Below are 23,963 nucleotides of genomic sequence, written 5' to 3'. Positions count from 1 at the left end.
CTCATATATGCTATCTCTCTTTGAAAGAAAGAAAAAAAAAAAAAAGCATGAGGCAAACGTTAATAAATTGTCCCCGAATTCAATACAATATCATCAGAGAAAAGTCTTCTGATCCCTGCCAAAAGTGAATGCTCTTTAATCTAACCGTCCAATTTTTTATTTTTTTTTGATGTACAAGGGGTTTATATCCCTTAAAATGTGTTGTTATCTATGTTTAGGTATATATTAATAAAATAAAATATAAAAAAATTACAAAATATTGGAAGAAAATTACAAAAATATATAAGAAAAATATACTAGAACACATAGAAAATTATTAAAAGCTAGTTGAGGAAAATCAAAATATACAAGATTAAAAAATTTAACAGTATATTTTTTACTGATGAAGATCTTATTAGCATATGAAAATTCAATTGAGAAGAAAAATTTTAAATTGAATAGTTAAAGACTGAATTGGAATTTTTTAAAGTTTAATTGAATTTATTGAGAGCTTAATTACAAGAAAAAATGATTTTTGAAGTCAATTTAGGTTTTAATTAGAACAAATTAAAGTATAAAGGTCGAATTGCAATTTTAAAGAGATAAATGGATCAAATCATGGCTTAATTGCGTAAATATTGAAATTTGATAGGTAATTAAAAACTTGGTTGAAGAAATTCAAAATGAAGGATCACACTAAAAAAGACATCTAAATATAAAGCCTAAAATTAAACAAATTAAGAGTCAAATTGAAAAAATTAAAAATTTGTTAGTCAATTAAGGATTAGAATTCATAAATTCAGAACCAATGACTAAAATGAAAATAGTGATCGACTTTGAGGCTGACAGTTGAGTTTAACAAAGGTGAAATTACATGAAATTAAAAGTTTTAAGACAAATGTGAATACAATTAAAAGCAATTGAAATAACAAAGACTCAATTGAATTTTGTCAAATCCTAAATAAAGAACCAAAAGTAAGTTTTTTGTGGCCTACTTTTATTGTTGTTGTTTTTTTTAATTGTTTTGGTTTACATTTATAGTAACAAGCTTAGAAAAGATGTTTGGAATATTTAACAAATGATGTTGTATTTATCTTTTTGTTAATGTGTTGTTTTATTTAATAATATTCTTTAGAAGTCTTGTTATGTTTTTGATATATTAAAGTTTCTATTTAAGTTTATATCTATTGTTTTAGTTTTTATTTAGCATAAGATATGCATGTGAAAGCAAAAGTATTTATCCTAGGTTACTAGGTCTAATTTTGAATCTATTTTGCATGAACACATAAGCTGTTTTAGGTTGTTAGTTTTTGAATTTGATACCTCATGCTTAATTTTTTATGTTTTTTAGATTTAAAATTATTTGTGTATAGTATTGTAATTTATTTGGGATAGAAAAGGCATATTTTAGAAGCCAAAAATACTTATTTCTAAGCATGGCTAGGTTTTTTTAGGTTTATGGGCAACGTTTTTCATGTTCTTGGAAAGAACATTGCATTAGTTTCTTGATTTGGATCAATTTCAATCTATTTTTTTGCACATAACTCTTTTTTATATATGATTAACCAACAATCTAGTATTTGCATCAATAACATATTTGTAACGATTTTTAATTTTAAGTTTTTAGTTTAGAACCAAAACTTATTTTAACAAAATTATGATTTTTGGTTCTAAATTGTTTAAGAGATAATCGAAGTGGATGAATTTAAAATTATTAATCATTTCATGTTTTCCAACATGTATATGTTTTTATTTTGACCAAATATGGTTTGTTGTTGTTGGGTTCTTTTTTGTTGTTCTTTGTTTTCTTTATTTTTTTATGAGTTTCATTTGTTTTGTTCAAGAATTTTTGAGTTTTTTGTGTTTTCGGGGTGTTTAATATATATATATATATTGCTTCAGTTTTGTTTTTGAGTTATTTTTGAGGTCAAACCAAAATTTTTTGTTTGATTTATGGTAAGTTAACTTAGTTGGATTAAAAGATTAAATAAATAAATAAGGTGGATCAAAGAGTTTAGTACCTTATTTGGCTTTCTATAATTTTTGTTAAAGGATTTTTGGGTTTAAAGATATGTTTGACAAATATTCTTTAAGTCTATTTTTTATAGTTTTATTACAAAGAAAAATGAGTTTTTTTGTCAATCAAAGCCTAAAAAGTTTTATATATATATAATCTTGCATATGGCTAAAAACCATAAAGTTATTTAAGCATTTAAAAAAAATCTAAAATACTTTGGCATGTTTTTTTAAAAAATATACATGGATTTTACAATAAATTTGTAGAATTTCAAAGAATTTTGGTCTACATTTAAAAACAATTATGTTTCTTTTAATATAACGTATATGTAAAATATACTTTTGATATTAAATAAAAAAAATAATTTATTTTATTTTTTATATTGATATTAGAATAATTAAGTTTTTAACCTGATAAAATAAGAACTTTTTTAATTAAGAAGAACTTTTCTTAAACAAATCAATAGTTAGAAAATACAATATTTTCTTAGTTTATATAAAAAACATAGACAATGTAGTTGATCTAAAGTAAAATGTATTAGGGGTGCTAATTTTTTTTATCTAATTATTGTCATTATCCAAACTTTGAGACCAGTTAAGATTTTTAATAACTAAAATATTAAGTGGTAACTTTTTTTTTAATACTAATAAAAAACAAGAATTTCTTATCTTTCCATCAACATGATTCCCGACGATCCTGATCCAGGAAGATGATTATCACGACACTGCATATATACGACAAGATATATAAAAATAAAATCAATAGGAAAGCAAAAAGTTGGAAACCATTTTCTCTTACGAAATTGCTAGGAAACTATGCATTAAATGTTGTAGGTTAAGAGGTCTCAATGTTGAACTTGAAATTTAGACTCATATTATTTTATACTTAATTTTTATTAAATAAAAGAAGGATGGTAAGATTATAACTCATAACTATTTAGTCAATAATGCTATAATATCATATCAATTAATTATTTCAGCTTAATAATTTAAATTATTAAATAATATTTTAAGATATAATTTATATAATTTTTAACACCATAACTCATTTTTCAAGCTAAAATTTCCCATAAAATAAAATTCTCATTAGCGATATATACCTGCACATCGAGGTTGCTATACAAAGATTATTTTTCACGGTTTGCGATGAGAAAGCACGGTTCAGTTATTCTCCATAACCGTCATTCTATTTCAATCCATTTCATGTTTATTTTCTAGTTACAAATCAACCCTCGTCAAAGCTACCAAACAACATTGAGGCTCCCAACAAATCTCATAGTGTCTGCCGAGTCAAGGCAAGATGTGGCCAAGTTTTAGAGTAATAAACTTATATCACAACTTGTGATGTTTGTCTGCTGCTTTTTGCCACTCTGCTTAGTTTCGAGTAAGTTCTTGGATTCTTGCATTTTAGAACTCATCAATCCGTCCATCGATGGTCTTTTTAGAGTGAATTTATGACATTAGATATTCTAAACATTAATTTAAGAATAATATCTTTTAAATTAATTTGTATGCCGACCAAAGCTAATCAATCTCTTCCTGAACAATCTTAAAATAAATAATTAAACATATTTCGTGGAACATGTGCAAGAATAAGTACTTGGCATGGTGAGATGGATTACAGCCTCCAAATCGAAAAACCCAAAAGGATTAATTAAATTTAAAGATACACTTGAAAGTTCCAAAGCTGCAAAGATTACATCAATAGCCGTCAAACTGGCTGGAATCCTCTCTATGGCGCCATATTGAAGGATTTGGAATAATCTTTTCGACAATCTGTTTTTATATTTTAAAAATATTTTTAAAAAATTAAAAAAAATTATTTTTTATTTTAAATTAATATTTTTTTGGTGTTTTTAGATTATTTTAATATACTAATATTAAAAATAATGTTTTAAAAAAATTATTATTTAGATATATTTTTAAATAAAAAACAATTTTAAAAAACCCATAATCACAATTCTAAAATATTGGTGGGGAAAGTTTGAGTTACTGAAGTTCTTTAATGATGCAAATATTATTGTATTTTTTTAAATTTTTCTTATTTTAACATGTAAAGATTGTTTATACGAGTCTCGTACAGCGATTATCATTACCATTATAAATTTCCTAGGAAACTTTCACCAGATTTAGAGTTTCCATCATGACTTGCATGGTGTTCGTACGTAATCCAGAAGCTTAATATCATTTATTTTCTGTTGCTATTGTTACGGTTATGATTAAAAAAAATATTTTATAAAAAATATTTTTAATTAGATTAGTTTAAAAATATATATATTTAATTAAAATTATATTTAAAATTAAGGTTTAGTAAAAAATAATTTAATATTTTTAATTAATAATATTTTTGAAATTGAAGTTATAAAATAATTTTAAAAAAATATATTTATTAACATTGATGGTTTTTAATTTAAATATTATAGATTTAACTATTATTATTATATTATTAAATAAATAATACTTTATATAAAATATTTTTTATTGTTTCATTAAACTATTTATAATTGCATTATATATAAAATATATATAACAAGAACTATAGTTTTTATAATTTTTTGAATATATAATAAAATTAGGTAAAATATTATTATGAATAAAATTGAGATTAGAATATGAATAAATATAATTTATTTCAAATTAATTTTTTGAAAAATAAAAAAATATTATTCATGTATACATGAACAATACAAATAAAACCAATTAATTATACTTATTTAAAAATAAAAAAAAACTGTTCATTTTAATTAATAACGTGATAATGATACATGACTTCACTGTTAAGTGATTCTCCCTCACCATTTACAAAACTTGCGGTACAGCTATAAAATTGATAAGTCCTCTCATCATAAATCACTTTTTTTTAGCTAAACAATTATATATATGGCTACAAATCAACCTCATCCATGACTAAATTACCAAACAGCCTCTGGAACAAAAGGATAAGCAGGAAAGCAACCAAATCCTTGAATGGATCTCAAAAGTTGACATCCTGCTCATATTATGATATCCTCTTTGGCGTTCACTGCATTGTGATCTTGAAACGGTAGGGGGTAAAAAGACAATAAACTGTGTTATAATCCCTATAAATTCTGTAATTTTTCAATTCAGCTTTTATGGTTTAAAAGTTTCAAATTAATATCATTATGTTATCCTCAATTTTTTCCCAAAAGTTTGAATATAGCTATTTAATTAATAAAGATAAACTTCTTATGTATTTGTTAAAGAATAATTCGCTGTAGCTATATGATTATTTAAGATTGATTCATTATATAATATGAAGTTATTGCTTGAATATTTTATAAGAAAGATGCAAGCCACATACAAGTGTTGAAATCACAAGCCAGCAGATGTAACAAGTTAATATAGCCTAGTTTAATTTTGTCAATTGAAAGAAACACAGATAGGCTTAGATTAATCCAAATACTATGTTTCTTTTTGGAAATGACATTTTATGAAAAAAAATTAAAAACAATTACTTAAAATTATTTTTTTAATATTTATAAATTATTTTAATGTATTAATAACCATTTTAATGTGTTAGTATAAAAAATTATTTTAAAAAATAATCATTATTATATTTTTAAACAGGCTCTATCGCCCAAACACTACCTCTGCCTGTTATGCCTATGATGGGTAATCATCAATACAAACAATTCGAAGAAATTAGAAGCTTATCATACCAAACCTTCACGAGAAAAATAATGGTATTACATATGTTAAACAAGTTCCCTGATAAATTCTTATATCTTCATGATAAACTGTCGCTATCATAGCTGCATCCTTCGAGTTGTCATCTCAAGGTTAGAAACCAAAACGTTTGGCACGAATCGAACTGGAAGCTAGCTAGCGATTAACAGTGACTAGTCGGCTGCATGCCAAACTACCCTTGATAAGTCATCACGTTGCTTGAGTCTTTGACCAAAAACCCAGAAAAACACTATTGTCTAATGTCACAATAAGAAATTATTGAGCAAGTTTAGCCCACATGGCATCCAGTATGTTCCATCTTCTAACAATTATTCATTATGTCACATTCAATAGTTAAATAAGGATGCATTTGATGGTGAAATGGAAATGTTTTTACAAAAGCCTATTTAGTCTATACAAAAATCAAATTTAATACCTGTTTATTATTAAACAAAACCCTCATAAGTTTTGTTATAAAAAAAATAACTTGAGTTTTCATTATATTTTTAAATATTCAAGATGGCTTTAAATAGCTTGAAAATAATCTTACCTGTCATCTAAGACTTAAATAGAGATAGATTTTAGACTTTAATACAAGTTTAGACCAATTATAAATAGTTAAGTATTAGAAAATTGTTATATATTTTTTTATTGAGATACCAAACTTAATATTTTCAAGTTCATTTACATTTTGAGAGGAACTATTTATAGGTCCTATGAGATGTCGAGTTCAACATTATTAATCTCAACTACGTGTTGAATTCAATTACATGTGAGTCTAATAAGTTATTAGGTTTAGTTATGTGTTGAACCTTAATACATATGAGTTTGTTGAGTTTTCACACTCAATATTTTTGAACTTAGCTACATTCTAAGTTCAAGTATATATAAGTTTAAAAAAACATCAAATTCAATATTCTTGAACTCGATCGCTAGACCCACAACTCTTAAACTTAGAATCATTCAAGGCTCAAATATGTATGAAATTGACAATCATTATAGGCTCTATATTGGTTCAAAGTCGACTTTGTTTGTTTATTCTTGTAATTCTTAGCATAAATTATTAAAAGTTGAAAATAATTATCTCCCTATATTTATAGGTGTATAAAAATCTTCTACTTATTATGTTTTTATTAACATTAATATTGTGTAAATGATATTTGTCTAATATTAGTATTGTACAAGAGATATTTATTTTTTATTAATTTATCAATAAAAAAATAACACTTAAATTCTTCTATTCAAGCAATATGAAAAGAATCACATTTTTCAATTCTCTAAATATTTATATTTTTGTTCTTAGATTATTTATCATTAACAAACAAGAATAAGCACTCATTTTTTTAGAATTTAAATCTAATTTTTTTATTTATTGCAATCTTTTATTAAAAATTATTAACTTTCTTATCAAATGATTCTTAAATCTTACAGGGGAAAAATTGTTTTACAAGTAATAGGTTTTTTTTATCACTAATCATTAATTTTATAAACTTTTAAAAATAAAAATATTAATATGAACGTATAATTATCACTGTACAACTAAAAAAAACCTCAATCTTTATCATTTTGAATTTTAAAACTTCATCATCATCATGTTCCTTAATTTGTATAATTTTTAATTCTTCTGTATTATTAAAAGGGCCCTAGTGGGTCTGTTTCCCAATACATATCAAAAGATATAGTGGAAAACTACTTGTAAACCATCAAGGATCGATTAGATAGTCCTCAATATCCAAAGCAGTAAGGAAGATGAGTAGGATTATTAATTTATTAAGAAAATAAAACGAGTCGGATTATTCCTTGATTTCTAGACTTTTTGGTGCGTGGTTATCATGATAATATGATTCCATGATAATCATCATACCTAGCTACCAATCCCTTTCTCCCTCGGGCCATGTAGCTTCTTATTTTCCAAGTTCGGATTCCTTCTTTAATTCATTCTGAATTTCTATGAATTGAGGCCAATTAATGATCAAGTAATTGGTGGCCTGTATTTTCTGCCATAGCTGGCTGAGCTCGACCAAACCTTAACCACACAATGTTGTTATTGCCACTGCTCATTGTATGCTGTCCATTTAAGATGCCATTCAATTCTTTATTCAATGTCTAGGAATAAGAGTAACTTGATTATATTAATTTCGGTATACTAAAGTTTCCCGAACGTGTCCAAATTATCTTTTTCAAATTTTGGAATTTATTGGTTATATTACAAATCTTTTTGTTGATTAAAATGACACTTAGTAATTTAATTTCCCTTGATAATTTGTTGATTATATTGTAATTTCTTCTTAACATACATTAAAAAAAATAATTTCGTGTTTGATATCACAATATAAAATATTTTTTATTTTTTATATATATTTGTAAGTTAAGTATATTTTAAAAAAAATATATCAAAAAATAAACACTATTTTGGCAAAACAATTTTCCACGGCATGACCCCAATTCGTTAAATGCACGTCACAGGAAAACAAGTGCACGATCTTCAGTGCCTAAATTTCGTAGCCATGAAAGGAGGGCATGACATTAATTAGGCCATAGATGCGTACAAGATCAACGTTGATGGTTTTGTCCTAATCTTCACCTCTTCAGCCATTCACTTGATGGTTTTGTTTTCATTTTGAGAGTTGATTGCACATTCAATCATATAGCCTTCGATACAATAACCACAAGAAATATTTTGGTCACCAACTCTTCAACCATCTTGCAAAACTGAAATTTGTTTTTGAGATCTAAGACAGTGTTTGACAGCTCGAAGGTGGTGTTTTTTTTTTTTTCCTGTGTTTGATGGTATTTTTTTAAAGTATTTTTTTTCTTGAAATATATTAGTATAATATTTCTTACTTTTTAAAATTTGTTTTTAATATTAATCTAAAAATAATAATTTAAAACAAAAAAATTGAGTTTTTTTGAAAAGCAAGGCCACGCTGTAAAAATATATTTTAAGTCCGTTTATTGTAGTTGAGTCATTTGAAAAACAATTGAGCTTTTTTAGAGTTAAAAGTAATTTTTTTATATTTTTTAATTATTTTGATGTATTGATATGAAAAATAAATTTTAAAAAATAAAAAATTATATATTATTTTGATGTATTTTTACCATTATTTCAAACATGCTCAAAATCACAAGGAGCCATTAACTTTGACTAATTTTGTGATGTTTACATTGTGTTTTGTTTGGAAATATATTAATTTAAAAAAAAAAAAAAAATTTTTTAAGTTTTTAAAATTATTTTTATGTGTTAATATCAAAAATAAATTTTAAAAAATATATATTATTTTAATATATTTTTAAATAAAAATAACTTTATAAAATAATATCTATGATACTATTACGCTCATTGAAAATCTTGCCACACATCCAAGATTATAAACCTTCGTTCACTGATAAATAAAGAAGGCCCTACCACTTGAATTGATTTCTGCATTCCTGACGTGTTCTTAAATTTATCATTAATTCCAATATACGGCTTGTTGATTGAGTGAACAATAAAAGATTTAAATTGGAATTTTCTACAATTCCATAATGATTTTAAGGAATTTTAATTTTAGTTCTAAGAGTTTTAATAATTTTAATTTCTTTCTTTTACCAATAAATAAATATTATATTTATCAGAGCTATGATAAAGATAATATATATTTATTTTTAAAATTTAAAATAACTTTTAAGAAAAATTAATAAATTGTTCCTCTCACATCTTTTCAAAGAAGTCGTACGGCAAGTCCCAAACCTCTAAAGTCACAAATGAAATATGAAATTTTAAAGTTATTTGTAAAAATAAATTAGTTCAGATTATATTAATAATTTGTTAACTGTCACCCGTCCATCATATTCAATTTAATTAAGTTTTTAGTTTTTTTTTCTTTTGAATTTTAATCCACATGTTATGTTATAATTAAAGGGTGTATGTACTGTCAAACTTTAATGATGGCAAATAAAAAATTCAAATTAGATTTAAACAGAGTTTAATGAATAAGTTCAATTCGATTAAAAGTTCAGGGTAGTTTTTAAAGATTTTGTTCGTATACCTTTCATCTTCTCTCAATGCAATCGTTTTGTTCTTTTTTTTTTTATATTTTTTTTTTGTAAAATTAAACAATTATTTTTATAAGCTGAGATATAAAAAATATATAAAATAATATATAAATACTTGTCATAAGATATGTATACTAAACTGATCCATGTAAAAATATAACATGTGTTTTTGGTAAACTAATACATGTAAAACTATACACATGTGTTTTTGAAAATGCTGACATGACAATTATATAAATAATTTTAAAAATTAAGATCACTAAGTTATCTATATGAAGAATGTTATACTTTGATCTTATTACATGTTATATTAGTAAAGGTAACAAATGAGTAGTCATTAGATATAATATAAACTATATTAAGGTATTTAAGTGATCAATATAGCATTTATTACCCTAGTTGAATTAGAAAAAATATTCTACATGTTTTTAAATAGTATTAATTATTAAATTCTTAGACAATACAGAATGAAATTTGAAAAAAAATTAAATTTTATTCAAATAATCAATAAATATAATATTATGAATAAATACGATTTGATATCGAAGACACACTTCATATCAAAATATATAAATTATAATATTATTGATAAAGTGATAATAATTACATTAAGAAATCGATCGCTAAAATTTTAAGTCAAACCACTTATAACTTTTTGAATATTTAGGGGTGATGTTATGTTCTTAGACAAGTGCACTTGATCTTCAAATATAAATTAATCAATTATTGAATTGATAATAAATTAATTAATTTGATTTACTTAATTCTTTTTATTTAGAATAATAATTTATATTTGAATTAATATATTAAGAATTTAATGAGTCTTATATATATATATTAAAAATCATTAATTAAAAATTAAATTAAGATAATTAATTAAGTATGACTTGATTAAAAATAATTTTAAAAATTAAAAATTATAATGTATTTCATTCAGATATTATAATTTTAGTCCTACAATAATCAAATAAAGCCTTAATTAGTTAATTGATTAAATATTTAAAATCATTATTCTTCTTAGATAATATATAGATATTATTTTTAAAAAATATATATTTTTGACATTTAAAGGGTTCTTAAGATTCCTATAAATATAAAATTATATTTTTTATTTTTAACATTAATTCTGAACAAATCATCTAGATAAACATGTATCCATCAATTTCATAACAAATGATCTAACATATAAACATGTATCCACCAATTTCATAGTAACCCGACAAATGTTCTAACATATAAGCATGTCTCCATTTTTTAAATGTTGTCAAGAACTAACGGTAAATTCGATAAGAATATGTGGAAGGACAATATTAAATAACTTTTCCCGCCTTTTCCGGTGACCATCTGCTTGCATTAGAAGCGTGCAATGAACAATGGAGGTCGAGGGGTACCCGAGCAGTCTGGGTCTGTCGGTCCTACGTAATCACAAATCAGCTGACCATTTTTAACTCTGAAATTGACATAACTTTTTCAACCTTTTCCAGCGATTCAATCTTCTTTTCATTTTCTACTATTTGTCCACATCTTGGAATTTGGAACATTAAGAAATGATAGAGTCTGGATTTCTCTTTGATTATTTAATTAATTTATATAGGTTAAATTAAGTGTCAAACAATATTCACGTTTAATTCTAAACATGGGATAAGTACGAAGGGTTGAGGGGTTGTTTTTTATTTTTATTTTTTTATTTATTTTTTATTTTTTTTATAATTAGCTAAATTATTTTTAAATCAGAGAAGTTAATTAGGTGATATCAAAATAATTTCCATACAATTTATTTTTACACTCAAATTAAAATACTAAATTGGAGGCAGAAGTATTTTTATATCAGTTTTATTTATTTATTTTTTAATTTTATTTTTATATTTTGTTAATTGGTTAAGTGTATTATTTTTAGAGTGGTTGAATTGATTGGATCATATTAAAATAACTATTACACAATTTAATTTTAAATTCAAACAAGATAAAAAGTAAAATTAGAAAATTTTAAGGTTAACTGTAAAGTTGGGTATAACAAAAATTTTAAACAATTTTCTATAGTCAGAATATTTTTTATTATACTTATTTTTTTTATTTAACCAACATGAATAAACTCGTGATATTCCCACTATTTAAAAATATTTGGCAATATTTGGCACAGGACATCTTAGAAGTCTTCTAAAATGTGAATTTTTATCCTAATTTACCTCGGTGCCAAACGCATTTTACAAAATTAATTTGCAAGAGTTCAAACAACATGATAATTTTATATATTTTTATTTTCTGCTAGTAAAAAGAATGCCTTGGTGTTGAAATGCAAGGCAGCGAATGGCCGAACAACGTGTAAAGTAGAAGTCACGTGTGACGGTAAAAAGAGTCGGCACCGGCACTCCGTTTTGGCGTACTCGGGCATTGCAATATTGCTTTTCCCGAAAGGCAGCCTTTGGAGTCTTTCAATAACTATTGGGACGGCCGCAACCTTTGCCTTCCATCCTACCTCCACACCACGAACCAATGCCCGTCCAAACCAAACTCCAAGTCTCTTGTTTCTTTTTCTTTTTTAACAATAATTAAAAAAATTGGACCTTTCCACAAAATTATCGCATAGCCATGGAAGGTCGAGTGAGATGTCATAATACATTGAGAATCCCTTGCTGAAGTTCATGAATTGCATAATTGAGACATAATCTGACGTGTAAAACTTTTTTTTTACATAATTATTTTACCAGATTATTTTCTTAGTTGTTAGAACTTTCTAGATAGTTTTTAGGTGTCATGATACATTCAATAAAAGATCCCTTTTTTTTAATAAGAATTCAGGTCTATAGCTAGTAAAAATAGAGTTGTTTAACTTTTTTTTCAAAACAAGTCAAAAAAATATTATTATTATTGAATTAATAATTTATTTAAATTTTTTTAAGTTATGCATGTTTTAATTTTTAAGTTTTCTAAGTGTCCATTTGTATTTTTATAAAGTTAAAAATGCATGCTAGTTAATATTTGTATAATTTATTTATTTATTTTATTAAAGCCATTTATTTGGATTTTAATTATATCATTTTAGTGTTTATCCGTACCTAAAGGGTTGTTGCATATAATGATAATTCAAATAATAAATTAAGATTTTTTGACAAAATTTGAATTGAAAAGTCTTTGACATGTCTTTTGACAACACATTAAATTTTGTATTTTTTTTGTGAATAATTGATTTATTCTTTAACTTTATATCTTGACAGTAGTGATTTAATTTATATATTTAAGGTGGTGAGTTTTTTATATTTGTATCTTTTTGATTTTATATTTTAGAGTGATGAGCGAAAATATATATATATATATATATATATATATAATTTGTTATTTTGTAATATTTATATCTTTTTATTTATATAATATCTTTGTTTAAATTATTTATTTGAATTTGAATTATATTATTTTAGTGATTTTTTATATTTAAAGGTTCCTCCAAGTATATAACGATGATCTAAATAAGTTCACTTCATAATTGGTTTGTTTTCCTAGCTAGCATTGGTTATCGAACTCTTGATAATGTGATGGCTACATCAAATCTAACTAAATAATGCAGAAAAAGTGAACTTACATCGTTAACTTCGTACTCATAAAATTAGTTGTGGTATGCCTAAACTAATCCAAACATTCATATTAATCTAAAAAAAATACAGAAAAAATGATAACTCTTGATAATGTGATGGCTACATCAAACCTAACTAAATAATGCAGAAAAAGTGGTAAAAAAAAAACATTAAAATTTACTCAAAAACATTTGGATGCTTGTTTTCATATGATTCCCTCGAAAGCAAAAACGTTTGTCCTTTCCTTGTTCTTTTGGAGGAAAAATGAAGACACAGCATAAACATGGCTTTATTACTAGAGGCAATTACCCTCGCCTCGTGGGGGTCCTCCACGGGCCACAGCCTAGCAAGACAAAGCGTACTGGACTTAGCCAAGTGGGTCCCGGTGAACAAAAAATCAGTATTTTAGTGCCACTGCTCAGCAGAATATTAAGATAAATAAAATCCTTAAAAAGCACCGAAACACAACCATCGAACAGCAACAAGCAAGCTTGTAGCAGTGTCCTGATTCTGATGTCATCATTCCTCAGAAACTGTGGGCCCTTTCTGCATTTATGAAGCGGTATCAGATCTTGTAGGATAACCTTGCACTGTAGGGTACCCTGTAGGGTTACGGATGCAATGTATCAGGACTTCTAGAGGTTTTTGATGGGGGTGTGGTTATAAATGATGGTTTGTTTTTGTATTTTACCATTGTCTTTTTAAAATAATTTTTTTTATTTTTTTAAATTAATATTTTTTTATTTTTAAATATTTTAATATCCTGATATTAAAAATTAATTTTTAAAAATAAAAAAATTATTTTAATATACTTTTAAATAAAATTTTTTAAAAAATAATTATAACTATGATTTTAATAATTTTAATGACAGGTCATGATTGCTTTTTATTCACGGGCTGAGAAGAAACTATTCAAATATGTGTTTTGCTTTCGCTTTTAATAGAAAATAAGTTAATGTTCAAAGGAAAGAAATTCAAATGCATGGATTTAAAGTATTTTTTATTTTAATATATATTAAAATAATATTTTTATATTTTATTTTATTTCTAGTGTTGGCATGATAAAATTATAAAAAAATAAAAAAATTAACTTAATATCCTTTTAAAATAAATATATTTTAAAAAAAATATTAAAAATAAAAGTTACCACGTACCCGAATAATCGGTAAGTTTCCTAGCCTTTTTTTTTTTTTTTGCAATAAAATTAGAAGAAAGAGTTCTGGATTCCCAATCAATTAAGAATAGATCACATGCTTAACTTCTAATTAGAAAAATGCTTTTATTCGGATGTTGTCACCTCTATGGCTCTGAAGAATTAAATAAATAAAATTTTGTTGCGTGGCTCCACCAAATGGTTGACCGAATGTATTTCTTTCATGTTCATTAATATTCACATAAAAAAGGTTAATGTTTGAGGTTGTCTTGCTATCAACATGGATGGGTTTTCTTTGTATAGAATATGAATTGATTTCTACCTTCAAACTTAAATCTCTAGCATGACACATCTTGGAAAACTTAGAATATCATAGCAATTTTTCTCTCGTGAATGCATGAATGTTCACATTGTTTGGCAACGAGATTTATTTTATTTTGTCACTATGCTATCAACGTCGACATCAATCTATTTTCCGAATAGGACTATAGTTAACATAGCTAAGGCAATATTGTTACATGATTTATTATTATTTTTTTAATTAGTATAAATGTTTTAATTTATATATATATATTTTAATTAATATTATAAATTCTGAAATTAATGATTATATAAATTTTTAATGATTAAAAAAAACTCAAACTTGTAATTATTAAAAATCAAATTCAAAACTTGATCAATATTGTTATATAATTTATTATTATTTTTAAATTAAAATAATTGTTTAATATAACTTATATTTACTTCAATTAATTTTATAAGTTTTTAAACTAATAATTATCTAAACTTCTAGTGGTTTTAAGAGAATTCAAATTCAAATTTATTATCATTAGAAATAAATTCAAGATTTAATGTATTAAAATACTCTTGTAATTTTGTTTTTTTCTTGCATTAATTGTTTTGGATTAAATGTTTTTTAAAAACATAATTTAGTTGAAAAATATCTTTGGAGTTAAATATTTTTTTAAAATATATTTTGATCGACAAAATATCAAATTAATCCATTTTAATGGCTCTGGTTTCTTGCCGGATTATCTGATTTAGATCATACAGGGAGACTTGTAATACACACAAGTGTCTTGGGATTTGTACAAAAGAAAATCAATTTATGTGAGAAATCATCAGTACTCGTGAGTATCCATCCACTCACACCCAAAATTAAAAAGAAAGAAAAAAACCCTTTGACAAGTCCCATCTTCATCTTCCTCTCTCTTTCTGACCCACGAGATGGAAATCTCCACAAACCCAAAGATCATCACTGTAGCCCATATGCCACGTCACCATAAAGGAACCTTACAGCCTAGCATACACTTAACCCCCAATCACACCCTCCCACGTGTCCTTCTCACCAGCTGTCTTCCTTACTACGCCCCCCGGTATAAATAGCCCACTAGCCCTTCTTCCTTCACAATCCATCCCTCCGAGAAAAAGGAAGCCTTCACTCTCTGGTCTCTGCTCTCTAGTATTTACCCTAACCGATGGCTTTTAATTACAATCTCGCCACTCTGGCTTTTCTCCTCTGTTTCCTTGCCCCTTCATTCGCGGCTCTGGTTCAAGAACAGCCTTTGGTGCTGAAATACCATAACGGCATCCTCTTAAAAGGAAACATCACCGTTAATTTAATCTGGTATGGCCAGTTTACACCAATCCAGCGGTCCATAATCGTGGACTTCATCAACTCCTTGAACTCTAAAGGGGCCCCACTTCCTTCCACCTCATCATGGTGGAAAACAACTGAGAAGTACCGTGGTGGCTCCTCCTCGCTCAGCGTAGGCCATCAAATCCTTCATGAAGAGTACACGCTCGGAAAAATCCTGAAGTCCCAACATTTGATAGCTTTGGCTTCGAAAACCCATTTCGCTGTTAGCTCTATCAACGTAGTTTTGACGGCAAAAGATGTTGTCGTTGATGGGTTTTGCATGAGCAGGTGTGGGACTCACGGGTCAACAAAGTCCCGCTCGGGTCGGGGCACGTACATTTGGGTCGGTAATTCTGACCTCCAATGTCCAGGTCAGTGTGCCTGGCCATTCCACCAGCCAATTTATGGCCCGCAAACACCACCGCTGATAGCACCCAACGGAGACGTTGGTGTTGACGGAATGGTCATTAACTTGGCCACTTTGTTGGCTAACACCGTTACCAACCCGTTCAATAGTGGGTATTTTCAGGGCCCACCCACCGCTCCTTTGGAGGCTGTTTCGGCCTGTACTGGGCAGTTCGGGTCTGGGTCGTACCCGGGCTATCCTGGCCGGGTCCTGGTTGATAAGGTCACGGGTGCTAGCTTCAATGCTTATGGCGTGAACGGAAGGAAGTATATGTTGCCTGCTATGTGGGATCCACAATCAAGTGCATGCAAGACACTTGTGTGATGGGTCCCATCAAGGTAATCACACGTGGCGAAGGCGAGGCAAAGTGAAACCTATGTAGTTGTTGGAAAAATGTAAGAGATAGGGTTTTTCTTTTCTTTATTGTCCCATCAGAAAAATGTTTGTCGTTTCGGGTGACATGTAAATTCTCCTTATGAAAGAATATGGAAGATGCAGACGAGAAAATGATATAATAAAAAAAAGTTAAATAATGTATAAAGTGGGATTGGCTTGGATTGTTTTGCAAGGAAGGATTCCCATGGAGGCTTTTTTTTATTTAACTTTTAGGAAAAGATGAAAGGGGGGCTGCATGCCAGTGATGCTGGGGGCTCGGAGACCATAATGGCAGCTTTATAGGAATGATGAGATTCATCTCTTTGCCACCGGCATGAACTTGGTGGTTTGATCACCGATGACTTGATGGGGGCCATCTGCACGGATTCCGACAAGAGGATAAGATCAAGCACTGTGTAAATATAATACAAAAGACATAAAAGTGAAGTCAATGGCGTTCTCGGAATTTGAACACTTGTGCCAAGGGGAGAGGAGAGGTTGAAGTATAAAGCCTCTTTGCTTTTGGATTATTCCTGTTGTTAAGTATAAAATGGTTCATTTGAGGAAAGCTGTCTGCCGTGTTTCTTTGTATCTAATCTGATTTTGGTCATCGGAGACTTGAAAGAACTTCCAAATCTTCCAAATGTCACGGCAATGACATGAGCTCACGATGGAGGAATTTCCAAATCTCTACAAATAAGAGAACCCAAAACCAAATTAATTTTTTTAAAACAAATAAGAGAACCCAAAACCAAATTAATTTTTTTTTTTAAATATCATTTTAAAGTCTGTACCTTGTTTCTTTGCTGATTTATAAATCCATTTTATATGTCGTCGTTAGTTGTGGTATGCACGAGTGTTGTAAAAAGCATTTGTCTGTTTCTCAAGCATGCATGAAAGATATTCTTCGCATGAACAACAAATCTTTGCCCTATCAGTAGAATGATAAGGTTACTATACAGTACATGGTTCCGGTACAGAAAAAATCATTAAAAACAATAATTTAAAACCAAGAATATATATATATATATAAAACAAACACCAAGGTTAGAATAGGTAAAATGATCCAAGTAGCAGCAATCACCTTGCATAGGTTACTTTGTTCGATGACGCGTCCGGTCGGGTTGGAGAAAAGAGAAAGCGGTCAAAATCTCTCTGATTTGATACCTAAGTTATAGCCTTGGAGGGGTTTCTTGTATTTTTAGATTATAAAATTCTATCCCGGTCAAGCCCAGCATATATTGTTGAGCCATTTTTTAAGAGTATCAATTGTTTTTTAAAATATATCTTTTTTTTAAATTTATTTTTCCTAGATTCACATCAAAACAATAAAAAACATAAATTAATTTTAACCTAAAAATAAATTCATTTTTTAAAAACAATATTTGCAACGCAGAAACAATATCCATACCTCAGCACCCTAACTATTCGGGCTTGCTTTATTTTTCACACAAACAGTCAGATCTAAGAATATACAGTAATAAGTTTGCATGCAAGAACTCAAAAAATATTTTCTACCAATAAATTAATCATACCTTGTCTTCTACTATCATAATTCACACAGGGTTTATATTGCGGTGCAAAAAACAGTAAAACAAAATCATAGCACCATCAGTTGAGATCTCAAACAGAAAAATCTCACAGAAAACAGGAGGCTTCATTTAAAGAAATGACAGAAGCAGCGAACGGACCCTCTAACAAGACCTAAAATATTGCAACCAGAGGAAGCTTTCACGATAGAATATTTATAGGCAGCACCAAGGACGCAAGCAAGAATAATTTAATTGTCTACCATGAACAAAACAAAGCTCCATTTTCACATTACACCATTTCAACCCATGCAGGGAAACGTCTTCTGTTCATCCCACCCAAACATTAAAATATGTGAGAAGAGATGTATCTATCTGCTCGCAATGCTGTCTCAAGCAAAATCATACTTCAGCCATAGGGGCTGTAACGCATTGGCATTCTATATCTCATTACCTTCCTGCAGTGCAAAGGAAATATGCTAAATGAACAACATTGATCCTCAAATATCAAAAGAGAGAAAAGCAAACGAGGATGGTAGTAAGAGCCTAATCACTAAAAACTTTGAATGCACTTCTTTGATAGCATACCCATATCCATAAGGAGAGAAGAGATAAGGAGGCATAATTGCACCCCTGGGTGGAAACCCCATGTACGGGCTGGGTCGACGAGCACGAAACTGCTTCATCCCAGGTACATTGGTCCGCTTAGCAGTTACCTGCAAAAGCAAAGCCAAAACAATAAAAAGGAAGAAATCAATTTGAGGTTGAGAACTACTTAAAACAGAAAACAAAAATAGAACCTACAATGATCAAGGTTAAGACACTGAGCTATCAATTGTATAGGGAGAAAAACACAGAATTTCTTTACCTTCAACTGGCGGCCATGTAATTCAGATTCATTTAAAAGGAGAGCCTCCTGCACAGCCTCTGGCTCAACAAATTCAACATATGCATAACCCTTTGGTTGGCCATACTTGTCAGAACGGATAGTGACCCTATTTACTGTCCCACATGCCTGAAAATGCTGCTGCACTTCTTCAGGGGTGCACGAATAGTCCACCTGCAACCATGTTAAGTTAGCAAGACAAAGGAAGCTGTGTTGCTTCTTGGAGTTAATCATAATGATGTTCAAGACAACTCTAAGTTTTCACCAACACCAAACAAATCCCTCACCCATTGTACACCAATAGTACAAGTTGAATCCCAAAAGGCACTTATCCCATCACTATGCAGGGTGCGGCTTTAACAATTTCATTTGCTTTATTTTTACAGCAAACCAAACAACAAAAGTAAGGCAGGTAGGAGATTGATTGTCCCCAGGTCAAGAAATCATTCAAGCATCAAATGCAACACAAGCCACCAGCCAAATAATCCACACTATATGCATTTGACACTAAAAACAATTCTTTGAAGGTAAATCAGATAATAAGGAAAAGAGGCCTCACATTACCAACAAACACTGATCGAGAATCTACTTCCTCTCTATTTGCTTGGGATGCAGCAGCTGAAGCACTAGGATCTAATTGCACATAGAAACAGTAAGAGGAAGAAGGAGAAAGACATGCAGAAACAAATATCAATTATTGCAGTTATTATTCCCACTTACCTTCCTTCAACAAATAAAAGGAGGCGCAATAAAATATCTTAAGCAATGGAATTTGGAATGGTATCACACAGTTCACCTCTCTTATTAACTTACGAGCCAAGTCTTTGGAATATTATCAATAGAGAAAATAGACAATGGTAAATAAATAGAACCATTCAATAAAAAGAAAGTGTTCGATCCAGATCACCAATGTGGAATACCCTTGTTAAGTTTTCAGTGGAGCAGCTAAAGAATCACTGCAAAAAAACGTGACATAATACTCTGAAAATATTTATTGTCCTTAAAAGTCTACAAAACATTCTCATATTAAGAAGGGAAGTTTTCGAAAATCATAAATTTGTTGCATTTCTAACTTTCATGTTTCAACCAACTAACATCTTAACTAGCATATATGTATTCTTCAGATATCTACGTTCACGCAGCCAATCTTATAGACATAGGCAATACATTTCTAAGCCTTCTCATTACAACATTAAGTAACGAACATATCTTACAAAACATCCACCAATCTAAGGCCATCTACCGAGCATAAACGACCACAAAGACACAAATGTGTGACTTCTAAGCTCACACTAACAAGACCATCCAAACCACAATACCTCATTATTCTCCAATCTCCAAAAAAACCCCATCATCCCTATCACAACACTAATTAAAAGAAAAAAATCCCAACAGAAAATTGCAGAGAAAAAAATCATAAACCCTCTTTGATAATGAAAGACAAAAATAGAAGAATAAATCATAAATCATAAACCATTAAAAAATAACAAAAACCCATTTGACCATAATTGCAAATACCCAAAATACACACAAATATATGCATAAATATATATGATTACAACCTTGAACAGAACCCATTTCCTTCTCAACCTTAGCCTGCATCTCACGAAGAGCAGCAGCTTCATCTTCCATCTCCTTTAATCTCTTCTTCATATCATCAAGTTCCTACGGATTTCAACCATAACCCAACATTAGATATTTCATTTTCTTCTAAATCAGAAACCAATTAAGAGTGTTTGTGCTTAGTATCAGTAAAAATTTAAAACCGATCCAAGAAAAAAAAAGCGAGAAAAACAAGGAACGAAAAATACCGGTACTGCTTCAGCGGTCTCCGCAGCGGCCACGTCCACATCGTCACCGTCCATTCTCTCTCTCTCTTGTGTGTGAGAAATGAGAGCAACACTCAATTCTTGATGCCGAAATTTTATTACAGCAAGCTCTCCACTGTTGCTTCGTTCACCGCAGAAAAGGAAATTTCACAACATGACATGCTAGGTTAAGTTAATTATATTTTAGTCCCTCTAGTTTGTCAAAACTAATAAATCAGTTTATTTAGTTACAAAATAATAGAATAACCCGTTGACAATTGTCAGCAATTCGCATGCAACTATTCAAGGGTTTTTTTCCTTTTCTTTTCAAAATGCATATGCAAATGAAGGGGGTGATGCGTTCTTAGATATGTGATCATTTGTACAGCCAATTTATAATGCTCTATTTATATGTAAATTTTCAATAATAGAAAAAGAGATTTATCATATAAAATTTGTTAATTATGTAAAAAATTATAATTTTATGGAGAAATATTATATAAATCACAGGTCGTTTGATCTTAAAAATAAAGTTTTTTTTTTTTTTACTTTTTGAATAACAAGCCCAGACAAACTTATTTGGTCAGATAAATTGATACTCCATGTGAGCCTTTAGCTAGAAAATCTATGTTTTTTTTGAAGTTTTTTTTTACCCTTCTCCCTTAGTATTATTAAATTAAATACAATATGCTTTTGCTATAATTACGATTACCCCATAATTATATAGACCAATCCTTTAGATCACCCCATAATTATATAGACCAATCATTTAAATTAAGTGATTATTTAGCAACGCAGTACACTTCAGTCGCATGATTTTTTTGCTAGAAAAAACACCAAAAATGATGATTTTGTAATGCATTACGTTGCCAAATGGTACCTCTTGTTTGGTGTTGATCGTGAGCTTCGTTTCCTAATGTTTGGTAAGTGATGTATCAATTATTTTTTTTATTTGTTTACATGTGGAACCTAATTTTTAAAAGAATAAATAAAGATATGGTAATGATATATTATTTTTGGACTCAGCTAAGTATTGAGCTCAGAAATGTATGGGTTTGATAAGTTGTTAGACTCATTATTTTTGAACTCTATCAAGTGCTAAGTCCATACATGTATAAATTTAGCAAGTTTTTAGACTTATAATCTCTAAGCTCAACCAAACAACACGTCTACACATATATAGGTATGATGAGTTGTCAAACCTACTATTTCCGAGCTCAGCTAGACACTGAGTCCATACTCTTTTTAGCTTTAAAGAATCTTAAATTTTATGATTATTCTGATAAGTTAGAGATATTTTATTTATATTTTAACTTATATTTTTATAAAAAGACAGATGAACTATAAATACACTAGAAATTCTTCAAACAAGAGATTCAGAATCTAAATTTTCCACTATATATTTATTTTTAATCTTTCTAAAATATCATTATATTTTTCTCTAAAAAATATACTTATTGACATATCAAAGATTCTTCAAATTCATTAATGAGGACCTTTTGCAGTATCAGACACCAATCACTAGTCATCTTGGTTAGAAAGAGTAAAATAGATTATCAAAACTAAAAAATTAATCGATTATTCAATACATAAATCTTGCCTCCAAGCTAATTATATTTTTTAGGATAACATCAATAACTACAACATTAGTATATGAGGTTTTTTTCATAGATTTCGTATAAAAAAAGCTCAAAATATCTATAGCTACGCCACAATTCAAATTTAAAGGTTCAAGAAAGAGCTCATGTATGATCTTCACATCATCTAAACCAAACCAACCCTTGAACTATTAGTCTAAGTGATTTATAATTGTTGTTTTTAATTTGTACAATTAACCTCCCTGTGGTTCGACCCCGGTCTTGCCGGGTTATTTATTACTTCGACACTCCTACACTTGGGAGAAGACAACAATCTTTTCGTCGTGTCACTAAGATAAAACTCCCTAAACTTAGACAAGAATGTTAGCAGTTAGATTAAATACGATAGATTTTTGTTTCAAATTTGATAATATATTGGTTTCTTAATTTATTTTAAAAAGTTTACATCATATCTTATATTATAGTTTGATGGTTTGTGTTATTTTCAATCAACATACAAAATTTTTATTGTATCTCTTAATTTATAATATTTAAGTGAAATTATAAATGACTAGAGAATTGCATGAACTCATGCATAATAGCTCAATTTTTCTTCAGGGACATATCGATAAATTAAAAATCATAAGGGGAAACCAAGCCTGTACATTGTTGTTGATAGTAAACTATTTGAAGATTTTGTTACAAAACATTCTTCACTTGGGAGTCACACTGCTGTTAAAGAAGATGCATCGGAAATGATTGATATGATAATAATATAAAAAAAACTATTTTACATGTCTTTATTTCTTAAAAGGATGTGAAGTCAAAATAAAGTGATTAAGGATTGTTTGGAATGCAGTCTAACTTGTTTTCTAAAAAGTTTTAAATTTTTTTATTTAAAATTAATATTTTTTTAGTGTTTTTAGATTATTTTGATATGCTGATATCAGTAATGATTTTTTAAAAATAAAAAAAATATTATTTTGATGTATTTCTAAATAAAAAAATATTTTACAAAGCAATCACATTTTCAAACACACTATAAAGGTTAGTTTGTTTACCTAGTTTTGTTTCAACTATATATCAATTTTGATTTTTTGTTAATGAAATGCAATTTCAACCACTTAAACATATATTCAAAAAGAAACTTATTGTTGAAGTCTATAGAGTTTCATGTCATAACTTGACATTTTTTTTCTTAAGAAAATAAAAGTTCTAAAAATACAATTTTCATGTAAGTTCATAATTTTTAGTATTTTTATTTATTTAATTATTTGTAAAGTTTATATTAAAAAATGAAAAAG

At 28.2% G+C, this 23,963-nt stretch overlaps 2 protein-coding genes across 2 annotated transcripts; one reads left to right on the top strand and one right to left on the bottom strand.

Annotated features, from left to right (window-relative positions):
• The first annotated feature begins 15,834 nt into the window (after positions 1-15,834).
• Positions 15,835-17,052, top strand: LOC105138659 (protein EXORDIUM-like 2). Its single transcript, XM_011044812.1, has one exon. It carries the CDS (start codon positions 15,918-15,920, stop codon positions 16,806-16,808), a length of 891 nt encoding a protein of 296 aa, XP_011043114.1. The 5' UTR covers positions 15,835-15,917; the 3' UTR covers positions 16,809-17,052.
• Positions 17,053-18,495: 1,443 nt separating this feature from the next.
• LOC105138658 (polyadenylate-binding protein 2-like) lies at positions 18,496-21,238 on the bottom strand. The gene is made up of 6 exons (XM_011044811.1): positions 21,086-21,238; positions 20,837-20,939; positions 19,834-19,907; positions 19,257-19,448; positions 18,977-19,104; positions 18,496-18,846 (listed from the first exon to the last, which is right to left on the bottom strand). The coding sequence occupies exons 1-6, from the start codon at positions 21,137-21,139 to the stop codon at positions 18,798-18,800; spliced, it is 600 nt and encodes a 199-aa protein (XP_011043113.1). The 5' UTR covers positions 21,140-21,238; the 3' UTR covers positions 18,496-18,797.
• Between the last annotated feature and the right edge of the window lie 2,725 nt (positions 21,239-23,963).

This window comes from Populus euphratica, unplaced genomic scaffold, assembly GCF_000495115.2.
Source record: "Populus euphratica unplaced genomic scaffold, PopEup_1.0 scaffold80.1, whole genome shotgun sequence".
Taxonomy (NCBI): domain Eukaryota; kingdom Viridiplantae; phylum Streptophyta; class Magnoliopsida; order Malpighiales; family Salicaceae; genus Populus; species Populus euphratica.
This window is presented reverse-complemented; position numbering and strand designations above follow the sequence as displayed.